The sequence below is a fragment of the Rhincodon typus genome, chromosome 25 (assembly GCF_021869965.1).
Source record: "Rhincodon typus isolate 14 chromosome 25, sRhiTyp1.1, whole genome shotgun sequence".
In the NCBI taxonomy this organism is placed as follows: domain Eukaryota; kingdom Metazoa; phylum Chordata; class Chondrichthyes; order Orectolobiformes; family Rhincodontidae; genus Rhincodon; species Rhincodon typus.
Window position 1 is genome coordinate 21,833,079 of NC_063356.1, and position 19,299 is coordinate 21,852,377.

The following is a 19,299-nucleotide window of genomic DNA, read 5'->3' on the forward strand; positions in this document are numbered from 1 at the left end:
CCTTCTGCAGGAAGGTGGATAGGTGCCCTGGGAAAGTGGGGGTTGGTGGTGGTGGTGTAAGTGATCAATGAATGGACTAGAGTGTCCCAGAGGGAAAAATTCCTGCGAAATGCAGACAGTGGGAAAGAGGGGAAGATGTGTTTGGTGCTGGCATTCTGCTGGAGTTGTCTGAAATGGCAGAGAATGATCCAGTGGATGCGCGGGCTGGTGGGATGAAAAGTGAGGACAATGGGGGCTCAATCACGCTGTTGCGAGTGATGGGAAAGGGCAAGAGTGGAAGCATGGGTGATAGGTCAGATGTGGTCGAGGGCCCTGTCAACCACAGTGGGCAGGCAACCACCGTCCTGGAAGAAGCAAGCCATGTGAAAGCATCGAAACAAATGCGACGTAGGTGAAGGAGCTGGGAGAATGGGATGGAGTCCTTGCAGGACATGTGGTGGAAAGAGCTGCAGTGAAGGTAGGTTTGGGAGTCAGTGGCTTTGTAGTGGATGGCATTGGGCAGTTTATTCCAGCATCTGCAGCAATTTGCTCCTACATTGTGTTTAATCAACTATCACAACATGAAAAACATTTTTCCTGGTGTAACCCAGTTAAGAAGCCCTGTGGTAGAGGTATTAAAAATCATTGAATCCCTTCAGTGTAGAAGCAGGCCATTTGGCCCATCGTGTCCACACTGTCCCAACCCACCATCCTACTCCATAAGCGTGCAATTCCCATGGTTAATCCATCTAACCTGAATATCTTTGGACTGCAGGAGGAAACCGGAGCACCTAGAGGAAACCCATGCAGACACGGGAAGAACGTGCAAACTCCACACAGACAGCTGCACGGGGCGAGAATTGAACCTGGGTCCCTGGCACTGTGAGGCAGCAGTGCTAACCACTGAGCCACCACTATGGATGAGATGAAAATTGATACACAGGATGAACTGAAAAACTGGCTTAAAGTGGATGAGCTGCCTGGTCTGGGTGGCTTGTATCAATGATTGCTAAAGGAAGTGGAAGCAGAAATGTGGAAGGGCTTGCCATGATCTTTCAATCTCACCCCAATTCCAAACTGATGAGGGTGCAGATGAGAATGAGGAGGTGGCAGGGATTGGAGATTATAGCACTTTGCGGTTTCCCAATGGACAGTGCTGAGACCAATACTTTTATTGAAAAAAAAAATAAAGTGGGACTAGTTTAGTTTGGGAAACTTGATCAGCATGGACGAGTTGGACTGAAGGGTCTGTTGCCATGCTGTATGACTCTATGTCTCTATAATGAGAATGCTTTCAATTGACAGAAAAGGCAGACTAGCAGAGGGATTTGGATGTAGTGTGCACCAATCATTGAAGGTGTCAGGATATATTGAGCCAGTAATTAGCAAAGTAAGTGGGATCTTCAGCTTCCTTAATCAGGATATTGATTATAAAAGGAGGGAAGTTATGCTGAAGCTTTATAAAACTTTGGTTAGGCCACAACTACTACTGCATCCAGTTCTGGTCACCACACGTTAGGAAGGGAAAGTGCAAAAGGAGATTTACTGGAATTTTTTGATAGATCAGGGATCTTGCTAGAAAGTTAGGCTGGAAAAGTTGCCATTTTTCTCCATGTAGAAAAGGAGATTGAATGAAAATTTCATCGAAGTGTAGAAAATGTTGACAGATTTAGATGTGGTCAACAGAGAAAGGTGATTCCCATTAGCTGACCATATGAGGAGACACAGATTTAAGGTTGTTGTGTGCAGTGGTGACATGAGGAAGAACTGTTTTACAAAATAAAAAATAGAGGGGATGGAAGCAGCAGTGATCAATGATTTCAAAGGGAAAGCAGTTGGGCACTTGAGGGAAATAAACTTGCATGGCTCTGGGGGAAAATGGGGGAATGGGACTGACTGGATTGCTCTGCAGACAGCTAGCTTGGACTTGAATAAGAGCAAAATACTCTGGATGCTGGACATCTGAAACAAAAACAAAAAATGTTGGAGAAACACAGCAGGTCTGTGGAGAGAGAAACAGAGTTAATATTTTGAGTCCAGTATGACTCTTTCTTCAGAACAGAGCCACATCTCTGTTTCTCTCTCTACAGATGCTGACAGGATTGCTAAATTTCTCCAGCAATTCCTCTGTTTGTGTCAGAATGGACGTGATGAGCTAAATTGCCTCCCCCTTCACTGTGACAATGACTCAAGTTCATCTAGTGAGCAACTGAATGATCCCAACCAATCACCAACGTGTACTGTGTTAGATCTCAAATAGACACTCCTGGAAGTGTTACATTTCTGCTTAGCACCGCTGAGGAAGAAAACAAAACAGCTCAAATTCCTACATCTGATCACCATGACCAACCCTAGTTAGAAGTGGATTGTGCAAAGTACAGACTTGTACCCTGTAGATTGTACTGCCACAGTACAAAAGCCCTTCAATATGCTTTGTATGAACCCAACATCCCAAACCACAACCTTACAGATGCTGAAGTGCGGGGTTCACATTTATATTGCTTTAATATATAATGAAGCAAACGCACAGCTTTGTATTCACCAGTTAGTTGAGATAAGGGATAATTGGAACTTGCAGTATTCCACCTGGAATATGTTACACTTCCCAAGACCTTGTCCATGGCATTACAGCTGGAAGATAACCGCTGTGGAGTCTGCATGAAGTTGTTTGCAGTGTTTACAAGGGCACAGCATGGCATTTACACAGTTCAGCAGCTCTTTCCGGAATTTAGGTTGTGTACATGCATATAAGTACATATTGATAGCCATATTGGTCAAGTCAAGCATAGACCCAATATCAGCAACGACATTTATGGTTTGTGAATAGTCCATCCGGTCAATATCGTAGTATGTTATACGAAGGATAAGCTGTGTGACGAGTCTTGTGGCACATAACAGTGCAAAACTCATTGAGACTGTGATCAGGAGGACAATAGATTTCCTTTTCTGAGCCCTGAAATAAAGAGAACCTGCTGAATTGACCTTCCCCTTCACTTCACAGGAGTGGTGCACCTTATTGCTCTGCATAATTAACCTAAGCGTCAAACCGTTCAGTGTGAAAATAATTAAGAATGGTACAATATAATCAAAAATTGTTTCAAACCACACCAGGCCATGGACAAACAAATGTGAGCTATTTCGTTTGTAAACACATACGTATAGAATTTCAAGGGTCTCAGTAACGTTGTTAGAAGTCTGTCTAGCTTGAGAGTGATTTGACCAAAAATAAGGCACAGCCAGCAAATAACTTAAGATAAAAGTGAGACTTATAACCATGATGGCACATCGTGCCGTACATAACTTAGTTTTGAGTCTAAAAGTACTTATAGTGATGAAACGTTCAACTGTGAAGGTCACTACAAGCCAGACAGAAGCGTTGTATGCACCATAATTAAAAATGTCCCTGATAGTACACCATGGATCCCTTGCCCAAAACGGTTCAAGGATGTGGAACTTGAGGACTAACTCAATTATTACAATAAAAATAAGCACCAGGGTGTCTGCAACTGAAATTGCCATCAGGTAATAAGTGCTCGATTTGGAAAGCATGCAGTTTCTTTGCCAGAATATTAAGAAGGTCACAACGTTTGCTGAAAAATATAGAAAATATAAAAATTAAACACAAAATTTAACAGTATAATCACAGATAAACATCTTACAATTCAGATTCTAAAAACTCTTGTTAAATTATTTAGGACTGCAGGTTTAAGCTCTGTACAGTGCTGCATTACTAAAGTCACATTCCTGTTATGAGACATTAAACTACCTACCCCACATTAATGATTCAGGTGGATGGGAAGATGTCAGAGTCCAATTAAAGAAAACAAGGTTCACTCAGTAATACAATGCTTGACAACATTCTTACCTCAACAGAAACAAAAAACAAATGTTTCATTCAACACATTGATGTTTATGGGAATTGACTATCACAAGAAAGTAAACATCTGCTGTGTTCACCCAAAAGTAAGAAAGTCATTTTAAGATGCCTCTAGGAGATATGGTAAGGGCCATTATAAATGCAATCTGCAGACTTTGTAATGATTTCCTTGTTGTCAAAATTACTAACTATTGATAAGCACAAAATCTCATTTTTATATATAATTACAATTGGAATAATTACGGATGTAATTGGAATAGCACCTTTATTGAGCATTCAATTATAGCTTATGAAGGAGAGCAACCTGTTAGTTTATAGACTACAGATTAATTTGTTCAAGCTAATAGTAATGTTTTAAAACCACATACAATGTTACACCAATTTCAGGTAGTATAAGTGGTATTTTCTGTCGCTACATTTAGTAATTTTACCATGGAAGCCATAATGTTTTTTGTGAATTAGTCTTGATTAAAAACTACTTCGGTATGATCCATTTTTGATGTGGGGTGCAAAGGCATCACTACTCTTTAGGAGGGACCAGACAGGACACAGTGTAAAGCACATCCTCAGAACATCACTCAAAGATTCAATGATCAAGCTTCTCATTTCTAAGAGTGCAATACTTGAAGAATTTATATAATGTTTTAAACAAAATTGTATTAATGGATTATTAGTAGAATACATCTATAATGATTTCAAAACCACTTTAAATATATAATTACTTTTTAAACCCTGCTGCAGTATCACTACTGGATTTATGAATCAAAAATATCTCAGGTATATTTAGAGAATGACCTTCACATGTGAGATATTCAATTCATGCAGTTTATTTAACATCATAATCTTACCCATTTGTATTAACAATTTATTATGGTGGCTGAGTTAATTTGCTCCAAAAAAAATTCAGACTTTAAATAGCTGCAAAGGCACTGGCGCATCATATTGCTGAGTTTGCTGTTGGGTTAATGCTTTGAAAAGCAGGAAGGAGCTAACCCCCACCTTAAAATTCCAGCTGTGAAGTTGGCAGATTTGCTGCATACAGAAAGCCACTGTGCAGCATTGCATCAGCTTCAATGGCTCATTTACGTTATAAGTTCTCATTTTCGAAATAAAGGTAAAATTGAATCGGCCTGGGTACCACATAATTTAGCAAGGGCTGTTATGTAATTGCATGATCATTGAGTCACAGAGGTCTGCAGCACAAAAAAGTCACTTCAGCACATTACGTCTCTGCAGCCAAAAACCACCACCTAGCTATTCTAATCCCATTGCAAAGCTTATCAGTTTCCTGAACTTTCTACAAAACAGGTACCCACAAAGATACAACATTATTTTTGTATCACGTTCTTAAACAAAGCTAATTTCACTGAAATCTTCCCAGGCAGACATATACTTACATGGAACTCCAATCAAAGCAAGGAGAGGGTAGAAGACTTTCTGCAGTTTTATCATCCAATGTTCCTCATCCATTTTTAATAACAATTCTACTAGTTTCAAGAAGGCGCTTATGTTCACTGTTCCTCTACAACCTTGTCATTTCTGATATTTAAGATACTTTATCGCTTTATTTCATTTTGTCATTTCTCTCAGTAAACAGAACAATGCTAGCTTTAATTTTGACTTCAAGTGTTAATGATTACCAGGATAATCATTAAAGTTGACAACTTAAATGTTAGATTTCCAACGTAATTGTATCATAAAGTTCCTCATGATTAAATTCACTCAAACTGTGCCATCATCTTATTGCTGAATACTCCTGGCTACAGCTGTTGTGATAATAAATTGTATATTATGCGTCCTTCAAACAATTTCCTTTATTTTCCAGTCTGTCCTGTACTTTATTCTGGATATTGCAAGTTCAATTTTCAGGTAGCCAAGTTACACTGTACAATGGGTCACTGAAACTTTGCAAACTCTAATAATGAAAAGAATGAGATAAGATGATATCTGTACCCAGAAGGAAAACAGGTTGTTTTTCATGTCCACTGGAAACTTCTAGTGGAAGACAATTATTTGGCTTAATGAAAGACAACTATTTGGAATTTCAGGGTCACGATGAAATTCACATTCTCCTCAATCAAATACTTGATTATTTACATTGATGCTTTGTGCAATCATCTAAGGCAAAAATCTAACAATATTGTCTTTCTTTATTTCTCTGTTATAATTCTTAATGTTTTCAATTCCTTCTGCGTTTCTACCCCACATTTTCCCAATGAAAGAAAATGTGGACTGTTGATGTTCAACTATCGTTTTATTTAATACCTGAAACCTTTCGGGGACTAGAGATGGTTTTACCAAAGATCCTACACTGACCCAAAATTATGGCTGTGATCTCCTGGCTAAGCTGAGTCAAGCTCATGAAACTATCAGTAAATGAGGATGAGTCTGATCCAAAATTATCCTCATTACAAAAGGGGCACTGAAACACCTTTCTGGAAGTTACACATTGAGATGTAGGTTTTTAATTAATTTATTCATGGACATGGGCATCACCAGCAAGACCAACATTTCTTGCTAGGTCCTCATTGGGTTAAATATAAAACACATAGCTGTGGGTCTGGAGTCACACATAAGTCAGATCATGTAAGGACAGCTGTTATTTTCCCTAAAGGACATGAGTGAATGGACAGATTTTTCCTGACACTCAATTCATAGACTCTTAATTCTAGATTTATTTTTTGAGAAAAATGGAGTTCAAATGCTACAATCTGCTATGGCAGGATTCAAACCCAGATCCCCAGACATTACCTAGCTCTCTGGATTACTAGCCTAGTGACAATACCACTAGGCTATTGCCTTCCTTAACTAAGATACAAATCGAGGCAGAATCAAGGTATCAGCCTTAATGTCTGTGCTCAGATCCTGACTAGGCCTTGAACTTTTGAAAAGAGCTCAGATGGAAATTAAAATCAGAGGATGAGGCCAGTGTGGAAACTAAGTGGACAGGAGGAAGAATCTCTCTGGGTGAAGCCTGTGAGAATGCATGGTTTTCAAATGTAACCTGTATGTTGTCATTTTTTACTGTCACAGCTTTCAAACTGGGGAAATGGCACGTGATCTTGAATCTCCACAGTGCAGAATGAGGCCATTCCACACCATGGAGTCCGCTCCAACCTTCCGAACAGCATTCCACCCAGACCCAGACCCCCAAGCCTATCCGCATAGTGCCACATTTCCCATGACTAATTCACCTGGCGTGTGCCTCCCTGGATACTATGGGGAACTTAACCTGTACATCTTTGGATTGTTGGAGGAAACCGGAGCACCCAGAGGAAACTCACACAGACAGTCTCCCAAGGCTGAAATCAAACCTGGGTCCCTGGCACTATCTATATGGATAATTATTTTAAGGGACGGGAAAGAAAATATATTCATGGGAAAAGGGCTAAATGCTAAAGGCTGAATAAGAAAGTCAATTGCTTACGTATTAGTAACAGTACTATGGGTGATTTATTGGATACAAAGAGAATCTGATATCCTCTCTGTAAACTTCACCTCATTCCACCTGTCTTTCCTTCCTTATGCTGCTCCTTAAATCTAGCTCTTTGACCAAACTGTTGTTCCTCTACACCCATATCTCCCAGTGAGGGACAATTGTTTTGTCTCACATGCTGTCTCTCAAGTGAGGAGTTTGACTGAGGCCCCATCTGCGTGCTCACTTAGGTAAAAGATCCCATGTAGGGGAGTTACTGCAATGTCCTGGCATTTATTCTGTCAACCAACATCAAAAGAATAAATTATCTGGTCATTATTAAATTGCTATTCATGAGAATTTGTTAAGTGTAATCTCAACTTTCCTATAGCGTGGCGACCACAGCTGCACACAGTACTCCAGCTGTGACCTTACTAATATTACAACAGCTCCACGCACGTGTATTCAATGCCTTAACTAATAAAAGCAAGTATCCTTTGGCAACTTTATCACCTTTTCTACCTGTCCTGCTGCTTTCAAAGTTCTATGGACATGCACACCAGGGTCCCTCTGACTGTCTGTACTTCATAGGGTCCTACTATTCCACATATACTCCCTTGCCTCCTTAATCTTCCCAAAATGAATTAGCTCACACACTTTTAGATTTATAGAGTGATACAGCACGAAAACAGACCCTTCAGTCCAACTCATCCGCATTGATTGGACATCCCAATCTGACCTCATCCCATTTGCCAGCATTTGGCCCATATCCATCTAAACTCTTCCTATTCACATACTCACCCAGATGCCTTTTTCATACTGTAATTGTACCAGCCTCCACAACTTCCTCTGGCAACTCATTTTTCATGCAGAGGGTGGTGCATGTATGGACTTACCTCTCAGGTCCTTCTTACAGAATTAAATTCCATTTACCACTGTTCAGCATATCTGACCAGCCTGTCCATGTCATCCTGTAGCTTAAGGCTTTCCTTGTTGCTGTTTACCACATCACCACCTTTCATGTCATCAGTAAACTTACTGATCGCACCTCCTATATTGATGTCTAAATCATTAATATAAACTAAAAACAGCAAGGAAACTAGCACCAAACTCTGCGGTACACCACTGGGCACAAGCTTCCAGTCACAAAAATATCCTCAACCAGCAAACTCCGCTTCCTGCCACTAAGCCAACTTTGGATCCAATTTGCCAAACTAACCTGGATCCCACAGGCTTATAGCTCTTTAACCAGTCTATCATGTGAGACCTTGTCCAAAGTCTTCCTGAAGACCACGTGGGCTACATCCAATGCACTACTCTCATGTAGACACTGAGTCACCTCCTCGAAAAATCAATCTAGGGGTTATGCTCTGACATCATTAGCCATGCCTTCTGGGGTATTCCTGTCAGCCAAGAACGATGATGTAGGCTCTCTGGGCCATTCATCAACTTACAAATGCAACATGTCATTGGCCAAGAGGGAGATACCACTCAAGTGGCCAGTGGCAGTTCGAAAGGAGCTGGTAGCGAGGAAGTTCAAACCTGTGGTGATCTACAGCACCAGAGCACTTCCTCCCATACTGCATAGCTGCAGATCTGCCTGCAGAGGGTGTTCCAGGGGAAAGTGATAGTGTCCCATGTCATGTAAAGAAGCCTGCAGATAGCTCCTGCAACTTTGGTCAAAGCTGTCATGGTAGATTCCATGATAGTGCTGAAGACCTGGTTCCCCTCCCTGGGTACTGCTTAATCTTCCACAGCGGAATGCCCTGAATCTTGGATCTCTGAATCTGTTAGTATCGGACATTCTGTCTCCTTCCTGTCCTCTTTCTCCACAGGCTGACCAGAGCCAGTATGCTAGACAGAGCTGGCCACATGTTTTACATTGAAATAAGGATTTGTGAACAAACAACAGGAAAGAGATATTTCCTTGTCAGACAGACATTTCCTTCCTCCAACCATTTGTACCCCTATCTTCAATTGAACTGATAACTGTACAATAAGTTCCCTTTAGAGTTGTATCAGTTAACTTTTTTTTCACTTTCATATTGTTACCAAAGTGACAATGCATTTGTTTAATTTTTTCAGTTTAATGTTGTTTCCTACAGACTTTCTGTGTGGCCTGCTTGCTCCCAAGACCTGTTCCTGATGCCTCTGCTCCCACATTCAGTACTCCTGGCCTTCCTCCAGTTCCTGACTATTCTCCCATCTGATCCCTGGGCTTCCAAGTCTGCACTCTCATTTTAAAAGTTTTGAATGTTTGCTTTCTCCTTGCTGCTGTTCTCGACTTGCACTTAAGTCCTAGGGTCCACCTACTGGCAGACATTGATCTGCGCAGGTAGTTCTCCCCACATTGACCAATGTTTGCCACTAGATGGAACACGACCAGTTAAAACAACATGAGAATTTAATTTTAACTTTTGTATAGTTGTCACATCAGTGGTCTTGTGGTGCAGTGGTCAAATCTCTACCTCTGAGCCAGGAGGCTCAAGTTCAAGTCTCACTTTCTCCAGAGGAGCAAAAGAACACAATGTAGTCTCCTCTACACGGGGAAGATGAAATGCAGACTGGGCAACACACTTTGTAGAACTCCTATGTTCTGTCTGCAAAAATGACCCTGAGTTTCCAGTTGCCTGCTAATTCAACACAACACAGTTTTCGCTGGCTAACATTTCTGTCTCAGGCCTGCTGCAGTGCTCGTGCAAAGCTCAACGCAAGCTGAAAGAACAACTCCTCATTTTCCACTTGAGGACACCACAGTCTTCAGCAGCTTTCAATATTAAGTCCAATAATTATAGGGCCTGAATACCTTCTTCTATGTCCTTCACCTAACCTCACACCCCAGGTCTTGTCATCACACGGACTGGTTTCATCATAGCCATTAATGGTACCCATTATTAGCTTTTATTTCCCCCATTTTACCATTATCCATGCCTTTGTCTGCACAATTGTCTTTTTCACCATCTGGTCTCCATCTCCATCTATTGTTCACTCCTTGTCCTCCCCACCCCGTCTTCAGCATAGGTACCATTTCCTAGCTACAAAACAGCTCTGAAGAAACATCATTGGACCTGAAACATTAACTCTGATTTCTCTCCAGATACTGCCAGGTCTGCTGAACTTCACCAGCAATTTGTTTTGTTTCAGATTTCCAGCAGACTCCTCAGTTCTTCATTGTTTCTTTCTGAACAGGTTGATCACAGAAAATGTATGTAGTAATTACACAGGCTCCTTGCAGCACAGGGCAGTGTCCTTACCTCTAAACCAGGATTTTCACCTGCTGCAGAGATGAGTAATAATATCTCTAACTGTTGATTAGAAAATATCTATGGTAACTACACTGTATTTATTCTATATTACCAACATTTGTTTTAAAGGCTAATTTATTTATGAATGTAGAAATTTAGACATGTACAGCATCTCTGCTAAATGTTTAAAGTTACTTTCTGCAAAAATCCTGAAATACCTAACTGTTCAGTATTTCTTTTATACTTAGTGATTTTGGAGTAGATTTGTAGCTCGGGTTGTGGGTGTTGCGGTTGGTTAGCTCGCCGAGCTGGTTTGTTGTTCCACAGACGTTTCGTTACCCTGCTGGGTAACATCATCAGTGCAGCCGCCGTTGAAGCGTGGGTGTGTTTTCCCACCTGGTTTTTAAACTCTGGAATCCGTTGAGCTGGATTGCCTCACTTCTGGTTTTTCCTTCGTAGTGGAGTGTATACATCGGAACTAACCACAAGACTCCTATGACCGCTGCGCATCAGAGTGGCACAAAAGCCCACATCAACCCTACGACAACTGCTCACCCGAACTTAAGACCCACTCCCTGCCAATGACAGGACCAATGTCATCTATAACATCCCCTGCAGAGACTGTGAGAAACACTACAATCGGACAAACAGGAAGGAAACTAACAACAAGAGTACACGAACACCAACTGGCTACAAAAAGACACGATCAATACTCACTCATCTCAATCCACATGGACAAGGAGAACCACCAATTTGATTGTGACAACACCAAAATCCTGGGACAAACTAAGCAGAGACTGGCAATGGGAATTCCTAGAAGCCTGGCACTCCACGAAGCAAGCCATTAATAAACACATAGAACTCAACCCCATTTACGCTCCACTACGAAGGAAAACCGGAAGTGAGGCAATCCAGGTCAACGGACTCCAGAGTTTAAAAACCAGGCGGGAAAACACACCGACGCTTCATCGGAGGCTGCACTGATGATGTTACCCAGCATGGTAATGAAACATCTGGGGACCAACAAACCAGCTCAGCGAGCCATCCAACCTCAACACTTAGTGATTTATTTAGTTTTGCAATTTATTTCCGCTGGTAATAACAGCACTACTTACATACATTATTTGCAACTTTCAACCAAAACTTTGAGAGGACTTACCAAAACTGGTATTTTAATATTCATAAATGTGAAACTCCTTTCTTTATTATAGCGCTCCTGTGTGCATACACATGAAGTTGCACAAGATCACTCTGGGAATCAATGAGGAAAGAATGTAGTTTAAATGTAAGAGAGTTAGCTGCTTTAAAAATCAACTTTATTGTGACACTTAAAATTAACTTTATACTAAAGTCTTTTATAAATTATACTGCTCAGTTCTTGTAAAGAAGAACAAAGAGTCCAGTCTGTCTTTCTCCCCTGCAACAGAAATGATCCTGGACTTAGCTCCTGCAAATGAGATGGGTCAAGTGTATCAAGTGTCAGAGTTGCAAGCATGGAAACAGACCCTTCGGTCCAACTTGTCTTGGCTGAACAGATATCCTAAATTAATCTAGTCTCATTTGACAGCATTTGGCCCATATCCGTCTAAACCCTTCCTATTCGTGTACCCATCCAGATGCCTTCTAAATATTTGCAGCTAATTCCATACACACACCACCGTCTGCATGAAAAAGTTGCCCCTTAGGGCTCTTTAAAAGTTTGTATATCAATGATCATTGTATCATAAGGTTTAGGTTGGCTAGAGAATAGGGTAAGAATGGCTTTAGAAGTATAAAGTGATACCTTTTCATAAGGACAGTAGAAGGACAACATAAAAAAGGGTATAAAAACAGAAGTTGCTGGAAAAGTCTGCAGGTCTGGCAGCATCTGTGAAGAAAAATCAAGAGTTATCTTTACGGGTCCAGTGACCCTTTCTCAGAACTGGCAGTTTTTATAAAAGGGTATAGCTTTGACGAGGGTCCAGCAGGAGAGGGATCTGGCCGTGTATGTACACATGGCATCCTAGGCTGAATCATTAGGGGCACAGAGTACAACAGCAACTTTAAACCCATGCAAAAAACTGATTGACCTCAACTGGAGTATCATGTTCAGTCCTGGGCACCACATGTCAGGAAAGATATGAAGGCATCAGAAGCAGCACAGAAGATTCATGAGAATGGGTTCAGGAATGAGGAACCTTCCGTTATGTAGAATGATTGATTGCATTCCTTGGTAAAGGTCGAGGAGGAGAATTGATAAAGGTATATAAAATTAAACTGCTCCAATTGGTCCAGATAGAGAATCAATGGGGACGTATGGAAAACACTTCTCTTTAAAAAACTAAGTGGCAAGGATCTAGAATGCACTGCCTGAGTATGTGATAGAAAAATGGTCTGGTGGGATTTTCAGAAAGGGAATTGACTTATTTATTTGAAAGGAAACAAGCAGCAGAGCTATGGGGGAAAAAGGCCAGGGTATGACTAGGTTAATTCTTCCTTCAGAGAAATCAGCACAGACATAAACAAACAGTTTCTCTTCTGCAGCATAACCATTCTATAATTCTGAGTCTTTCCTCATATTTGTGCTTCCTCATAGATGAAACTTTGAAATTAAATATTCAGAAACAATGTTTAAACTAAGTCTACTCAATTGAAGTGCAAAACAGTGAGAAACAATGCCATTACTTTGCTTTCAAGATTGCAAACCAGAATTGATTATATACTCCTTTTGCTGGTGAACACTACACTAACACAATCTGAAAAAAAATTAAGAAATAAATTACCAAAATATCTTTTGTATTTTTAATCGATGCTCTAAGAAATACACAACACTGATTAGAAAAAGTGTTGTTTATAATAAGGCTATTGATTTGTGCCAGTTCATGAAAAGCTGGGATTCTTTAACTGAAACTTCCTACGTGCTTTTCTTAAAACAGTAACTTCTAATTCTCAGTTCTGAACTTTACTTACAAATGATGTCAACATAAGTTTGGCAAAATCTGCTACCATGCACTGTCTATGCAAGCGATAATTTCCATCAACATGACGCTGCTGTCAGTCCAAAATGACCTTCTGCTTGTCACACCATTGAGCAATATCATGTATGAATTTCACATAGCGCATAGTTTGCACATCCAACTATCTCATGAAATCAAACAGCCTGTTACTTCAGTTGCTCATAAGCACATTGTACTGAATCAGCCTGTATTTGCACAACCAAAAACAAACCGTTCGTTATGATTGCACAACTGGGCAGCACTTACTAAATAATACTCAGTGCGTCAGTAGCTAGAGTACCACAATTTAACATAATCAGAGTTCATAACACAACCGATTTACATTTACTAGAACATATAAACAGGAGAGTCAGGAGCAGCAGCAGGCGTTTTAGCCCCCAAGTCTGCTGTGTTACGCCTCAACAAGGTATCACACTGGAAATCAAGCCCCACTATTCCTGGATTCATCAGAAACATTAAAGATCTTACATAAGGTAGAGCATGGGAGACCAGTGAAGAGCACAGTGGGAATAGTCTAGAGGTAATGAAGGCACGAATACAGGATTCAGCAAAAAATGAGCTTTTAACTGGGGCAAATTGGAACTGGGGGTGAAAATAAGCAGGAACACAAAGTCAGAAGCTCATCTTGGGATGAAATGGCGCATTAATGGTGCAAACAGATACCACAGTGTTCAGAGTTGCGTGGGCTAGGTGGATTAGCCATGGGAAATGCAGGGGTATAGGGATAGGATAGGGGGTTGGGTCTAGGTGGCATGGTCTTCGGAGGGGCAGTGTGGACTTGGTAGACTTGATGGGCTGAATGGCTTGCTTCCACACTGTAGTGTTCTGTTCTATGATTCTATGTTTTAATGACAGATTGATGCCAAGAAGAGGCATAGTCAATAGTTAGGGTATGTAGTTTGGAGTGGGAACTGAGAACACTGATCGAACATTGGAAAAAGTGTTGACATTAAGGCTTTGGTCTTGCATAAACCTACTGATCGCCTGACAAACGTTAAATATATCAAAGAACAAAACTTCTGTAAATTTTACAGCAACTTAATAACACATCTGTTGGGTATGAGGTGACTGGATACTTCAGACTGGAGAAACTTCATTTGAGCAGATGGCCATATTAGTTCCTGCGGTTTGTTGCACAACACACCCAATAATCTCTCATTAATGGACTGTCCTCTGAAATCTTTCAATAAAAAGTAGTCGCCATAGTCCTACCAGACATAGGCTGCTGTCTCACTGGAGAGAAATGACTGGTGGTGGTTAAACCCAAGGTTCACTAGGCCTCAGGGGAGAGGTTGAGGAGTGTCCTTCAGGGTAACCTCGGCCAGTGCGGGAAGTGAACCCATGCTACTGTCATCGCTCTGCATTACAAACCAGCTGTCCAGCTAACTGTACTAACTGACCCCAATTTTTCAATGAAACAACTATAAAATCAAATTTTAAGATCTGTAGATGACAAGTTATTGGAAACAATACCAGTCTGCCACCTAAGGATCACTTTCTTTAACTGATCATAAAATGCTTATTCAAATATGTGCACTTATAAAACACTAATGAAATATTGTTTCACACTGCTATTGAAGGCAGGTGACAACTGTTGTGATGAATTTGCACAACAGCAATCAAAGTAAATTTACATGGTCAAATGTTTTTGTCTTGCAAATTTGAATTTTCTCTCCCATTCTCATTTGAAAACATTCGTTCTCTCTTTCAAATGCACGAAAAATTTAATGTTAACAAAATTTGAAAAACAAAACATTTTAACATGACGTAGTCCCTGAACTTTGTAAAGGCATTTTTTTCCCCCAGTAGGGAATCAGGACTACTTCCAATGAAATGCTGTGCTCTACTGAGACAGATGATATGTTGTAACAAAAGTAAAAGAACTTACAAGTTCACACAATCTGACGCAAGCTTTATTGGGCTCATGAAATTATACACCATGTAAAAATGCAATCTATTCCTTCTGAAAATGATATCGTTTTGTACAGAATCAGTTCAACTTTTGTAAAATGCATCTTAGTTTAAAAAAAATGAACAGTACAATCTCTGATTATGAAAGAAGCAAATCCAAGAAATGACTTCAGGCAATCAAGCTCACTAGATGACAACCTACTTCAGGCTAAACATTTACTTGCAAAGTCCAGCTGATGGAGCCAGGTTATACTTCAGTAGATTTTAACTGATATTTTACAGTACAGAAGCAATACATTGTGAGCAAAATCGAACAGGTTGATCAATTCATGGATTTCTGCCTCACTATAAGTAGGTCCTGCTGAATTATTAGATGATCAACAACCAAGGTCTACAAAGTATTTCACCCACATTTTTTCTGTCCACTGAGTATATACATTAAACATTAAATTACAGCAAGACTACTTATTGAAAAGGACTATTTCCACAAGTGTAAAAATCTCAATTTTAAATGGGCACAGGCATTAAAAGCAACTTCCCAGAAATCTATTTTTGGTTTTTTTAATGATCATACTTAATTACATTCCTCCCAACAGCTCCCCAAACTAAGAAAAAAATGAATGAGTGTTTTATGGTTTTGAAAATGCTAAATCTCAACTCAAAGGCCAAAGTGGTAGAAAACCTGGAATGCTATGTCACAGAAACTTAACAGTACAAATATGCCCTCTTGTTACCTCAAAATGCACCAACATGTAAGCTGTTTAAAAACAAATCTCATGGCTACAAAGCAGTAAATTGAGTCTTCCTATTTGATGTGCAAAAATGGATGAGCACAATAATATTCAGGTTAGAAAGACATTTCATCAAAGCAACTGGAAAATTTCTTCAAAGAAGCAAGTTCAGTTTAAATTTAAACCAGTTTAAATATATTATTCAGATAACTTATTTGAATATCTTGGAAATAGCACTACACTTGGGGGCCAGGTTCTCACTTAATCTAAAACTTCAATACTTGCAAGTTGAATTCTCCGAATTATTTAAAGCTTGTGCCCTGTTCTTTGCTGTAAAGTACCTGCATGTATGAGCAATCAAACATTTCACCAAAAATGGGCTTATGTTTAAATGTTTAGTATGTTTACAAGAAAAATTAAATACAAGAATTACACTGTTGGCATGAATTCTATATTAACAAAGACTTTCAACAGTTTTCAGCTGTGCTGTGCCATTTTAATTGATCAATATTTTATCTTTCCCAGCTGAAAATTGCATAGCTTCAATTTACAGCCTATGCGTTAAGAGCTATCACCTAAAAATAAGACTGTCACTGACATTTTGCCCTATTCAAGCCGCTTTCATTTAAATATCAGTCTCAGGGAAGTTACTTACAGTAACAAAGAGAAATCTGAGTCAAGAGATCATAAGTAGAAAGTTGGTACAGTAATTTTAAGAACATGTTCATTGAGTTTAAACATAGCAATGGCCAAATAGTTTCTCCTAAACAGACAGAGTCTGCATGGGCATAAATACATGCGAGTTTGTTTGGGACCACTATCTATAATCAACCCACAAATTAAAGTTATCGTTCAATATGCTGTTTACACATATTTAGTTAGAAATAAAGCTTTAAGAACAGAATCAGAAACTACATTGGCTCTAACACAAATAACAGACTCAAAATAATTCAACTCACGTTTTCACACATTGGCTTAAATGGTCATTTGGGATACAAATATTACTTTGCAAGTTTCAGACTACACTGAAACATTTGTATTATTAAACTCAAGCAAGCTGAAATTGTTCTGTGCATAAATCAGTTTTGCTTCAGAAAGCAATGGCTTTTTGTCTTCAAATTTTTTGACTAGAAACAATTATTTTCATCCACGATATCACCTTCAATGATTATTTTTGAATTTCATAATTCCATGCCAACAGAAACAAATTTGTTTACAAATGTAATGCCAACTTGGAAATTAATTCATTTTACTTCATTTAAATAGCATGTCAAATAACATTCCAAATTAGATAATCAGAATACTAACTTGCCACCAAGTTTTCATGGTTTAGTCTTGAGGATTTAAGACAGTAGGTTTTCCTATTCAAATAACATACTGCACCAAGCAACAGTTTTGCAGTTGAAATAAGATTTGTAACTTACAAGTTTAGTTATTTTGAAGATTCTGAAAGTGTTTCATTAAACAAAAATCAGCATTTCTCAGACTGTATACATATCAGTCACTCTCAATAATTCCTGTCCAGTGACAGTAAGTAAAACTTGACACTTAACCTTTCTTTCTGAGCAAAGATCAATAAATATTTGTCACCCCTCCATCCTACCTACAATCATGAGATAAGACAATTTGTCAAATTAATCCATATGGCAATTAAATCACTGTTGAAGTTCCAAACTGTCCTCCATTGTGCTTCATGAAAAGTGGGAATAACTGACCAATTATTTCTGAGAGTGGGTAATGTTAAAGTCTACTTCCTTACAATTAAAAATCTTTTTGAACATTTCTAAAGCTGACAGTGACCAACCAAGTGTCCCTTCTCCAGGTGTAATCTGGTGAACAATCTATGCCCCACAGATATATCACTAAAGACTTGTTTTCAATTTCGTCCAATTCTGACTCTTTAGAATTAAAATGGTGGGAGGCCCTAGGGCAAAATGGTCTCAAATTAAAAGTGTTCATGCATATATTTTCTCGACAATAAATTGACTGCGAAGACTAATTTTTCTCATGAATCATAACAATCTGAGACAGTGATTTTAACCTGAGCTAAATTTAATGCCCTTAGCAAAAACTCAGCACTGTTTCTAGGTAGTTGAGCAACCTATTTTACAACAGTCTTTAGTAGAACATTTTACAGACACAGTATTTTTATACTGGTTGTCATTTAGACTAAATATGAATAATGCATTGTATGATCGCACTCTAAGTGAGAGGCAAATGTATGCAAGTGTCCTGTCCATTGTAGATCACTGCAAGAGTTAGAAAAACAACTTCATACATTCCAAGTCAAAAGTGGCCGACACCACATCTTATACACTCTACAATATAAAATAAAAGCAAGCTGTGGTGTTGAACAGTGTCTTTATATAAATTACTTTAAGGTCACTTTTCTCTGTTTCTCAGATCTGTTACTCCAATTAGTGTCAATACTTGAGCTTTTGACCTCAATACTTCAATTGCTAATCCTACCTTGATAAACACAAACATACAAATCTCAAAATGCATTAAACCACTGTTCTTAAGACTGAACTTATTTTCTGTGTCCATCACGCAAAACACTTTTCAAAACCCAATCTGTGTCAGCAGTTTCATATGATGTTGTGAAACAACACTAAATACTGGCAGAAAAGGGAAACTGTGGATGCCACCAGTCGAGTAAGCGCACACTATGCACAGGGTCCAAGACAACTTGGAGTCCTTGGTCCTTTTTCGGTTTCTTTCCATGTGGAAGTGGAGAATCTTGGAACACCATCCTGACACGGTGGTGCCTCATATCAGTGCTTACACTTATTGTAAACTGCAAGAGAAAAGAAAATGACACAATCTATAATGCTTTTCACAATCTCAGAATGCCCCAAAGTGTATAACAGTCAATTAATACCCCTGAGATTGTCACTGTTGTAATGCAACAAAAATCTGTATGACTTGTCATATCATAAAGGAAGATAGTGTTCCAATACATTCTGCTGAATACAGGTTTAATAAAATAATTTCAGAGGCAATGCGATTATTCTTTCAAAACATAGATCAATTGCTGAGATTTTAGCTTCCACAGCTATTTTCTCTAAAGAACAGCACAGAAGTCTACTCCAATAAGAACACTATGTTTCCCCTGAAGGAACCATAAATATTCTGACAAATTGTG

At 39.3% G+C, this 19,299-nt stretch overlaps 1 protein-coding gene across 1 annotated transcript in view; it reads right to left on the reverse strand.

The window, feature by feature from the left end:
- Positions 1–15,403: 15,403 nt before the first annotated feature.
- tmem183a (transmembrane protein 183A) overlaps positions 15,404–19,299 on the reverse strand; it is a 30,937-nt gene continuing 27,041 nt past the window's right edge. Inside the window, exon 8 of the mRNA XM_048612278.1 lies at positions 15,404–18,951. Within this exon, the coding sequence (XP_048468235.1) occupies positions 18,766–18,951 (186 nt within the window). The 3' untranslated portion in view covers positions 15,404–18,765. The remainder of the gene's footprint in view (positions 18,952–19,299) is intronic.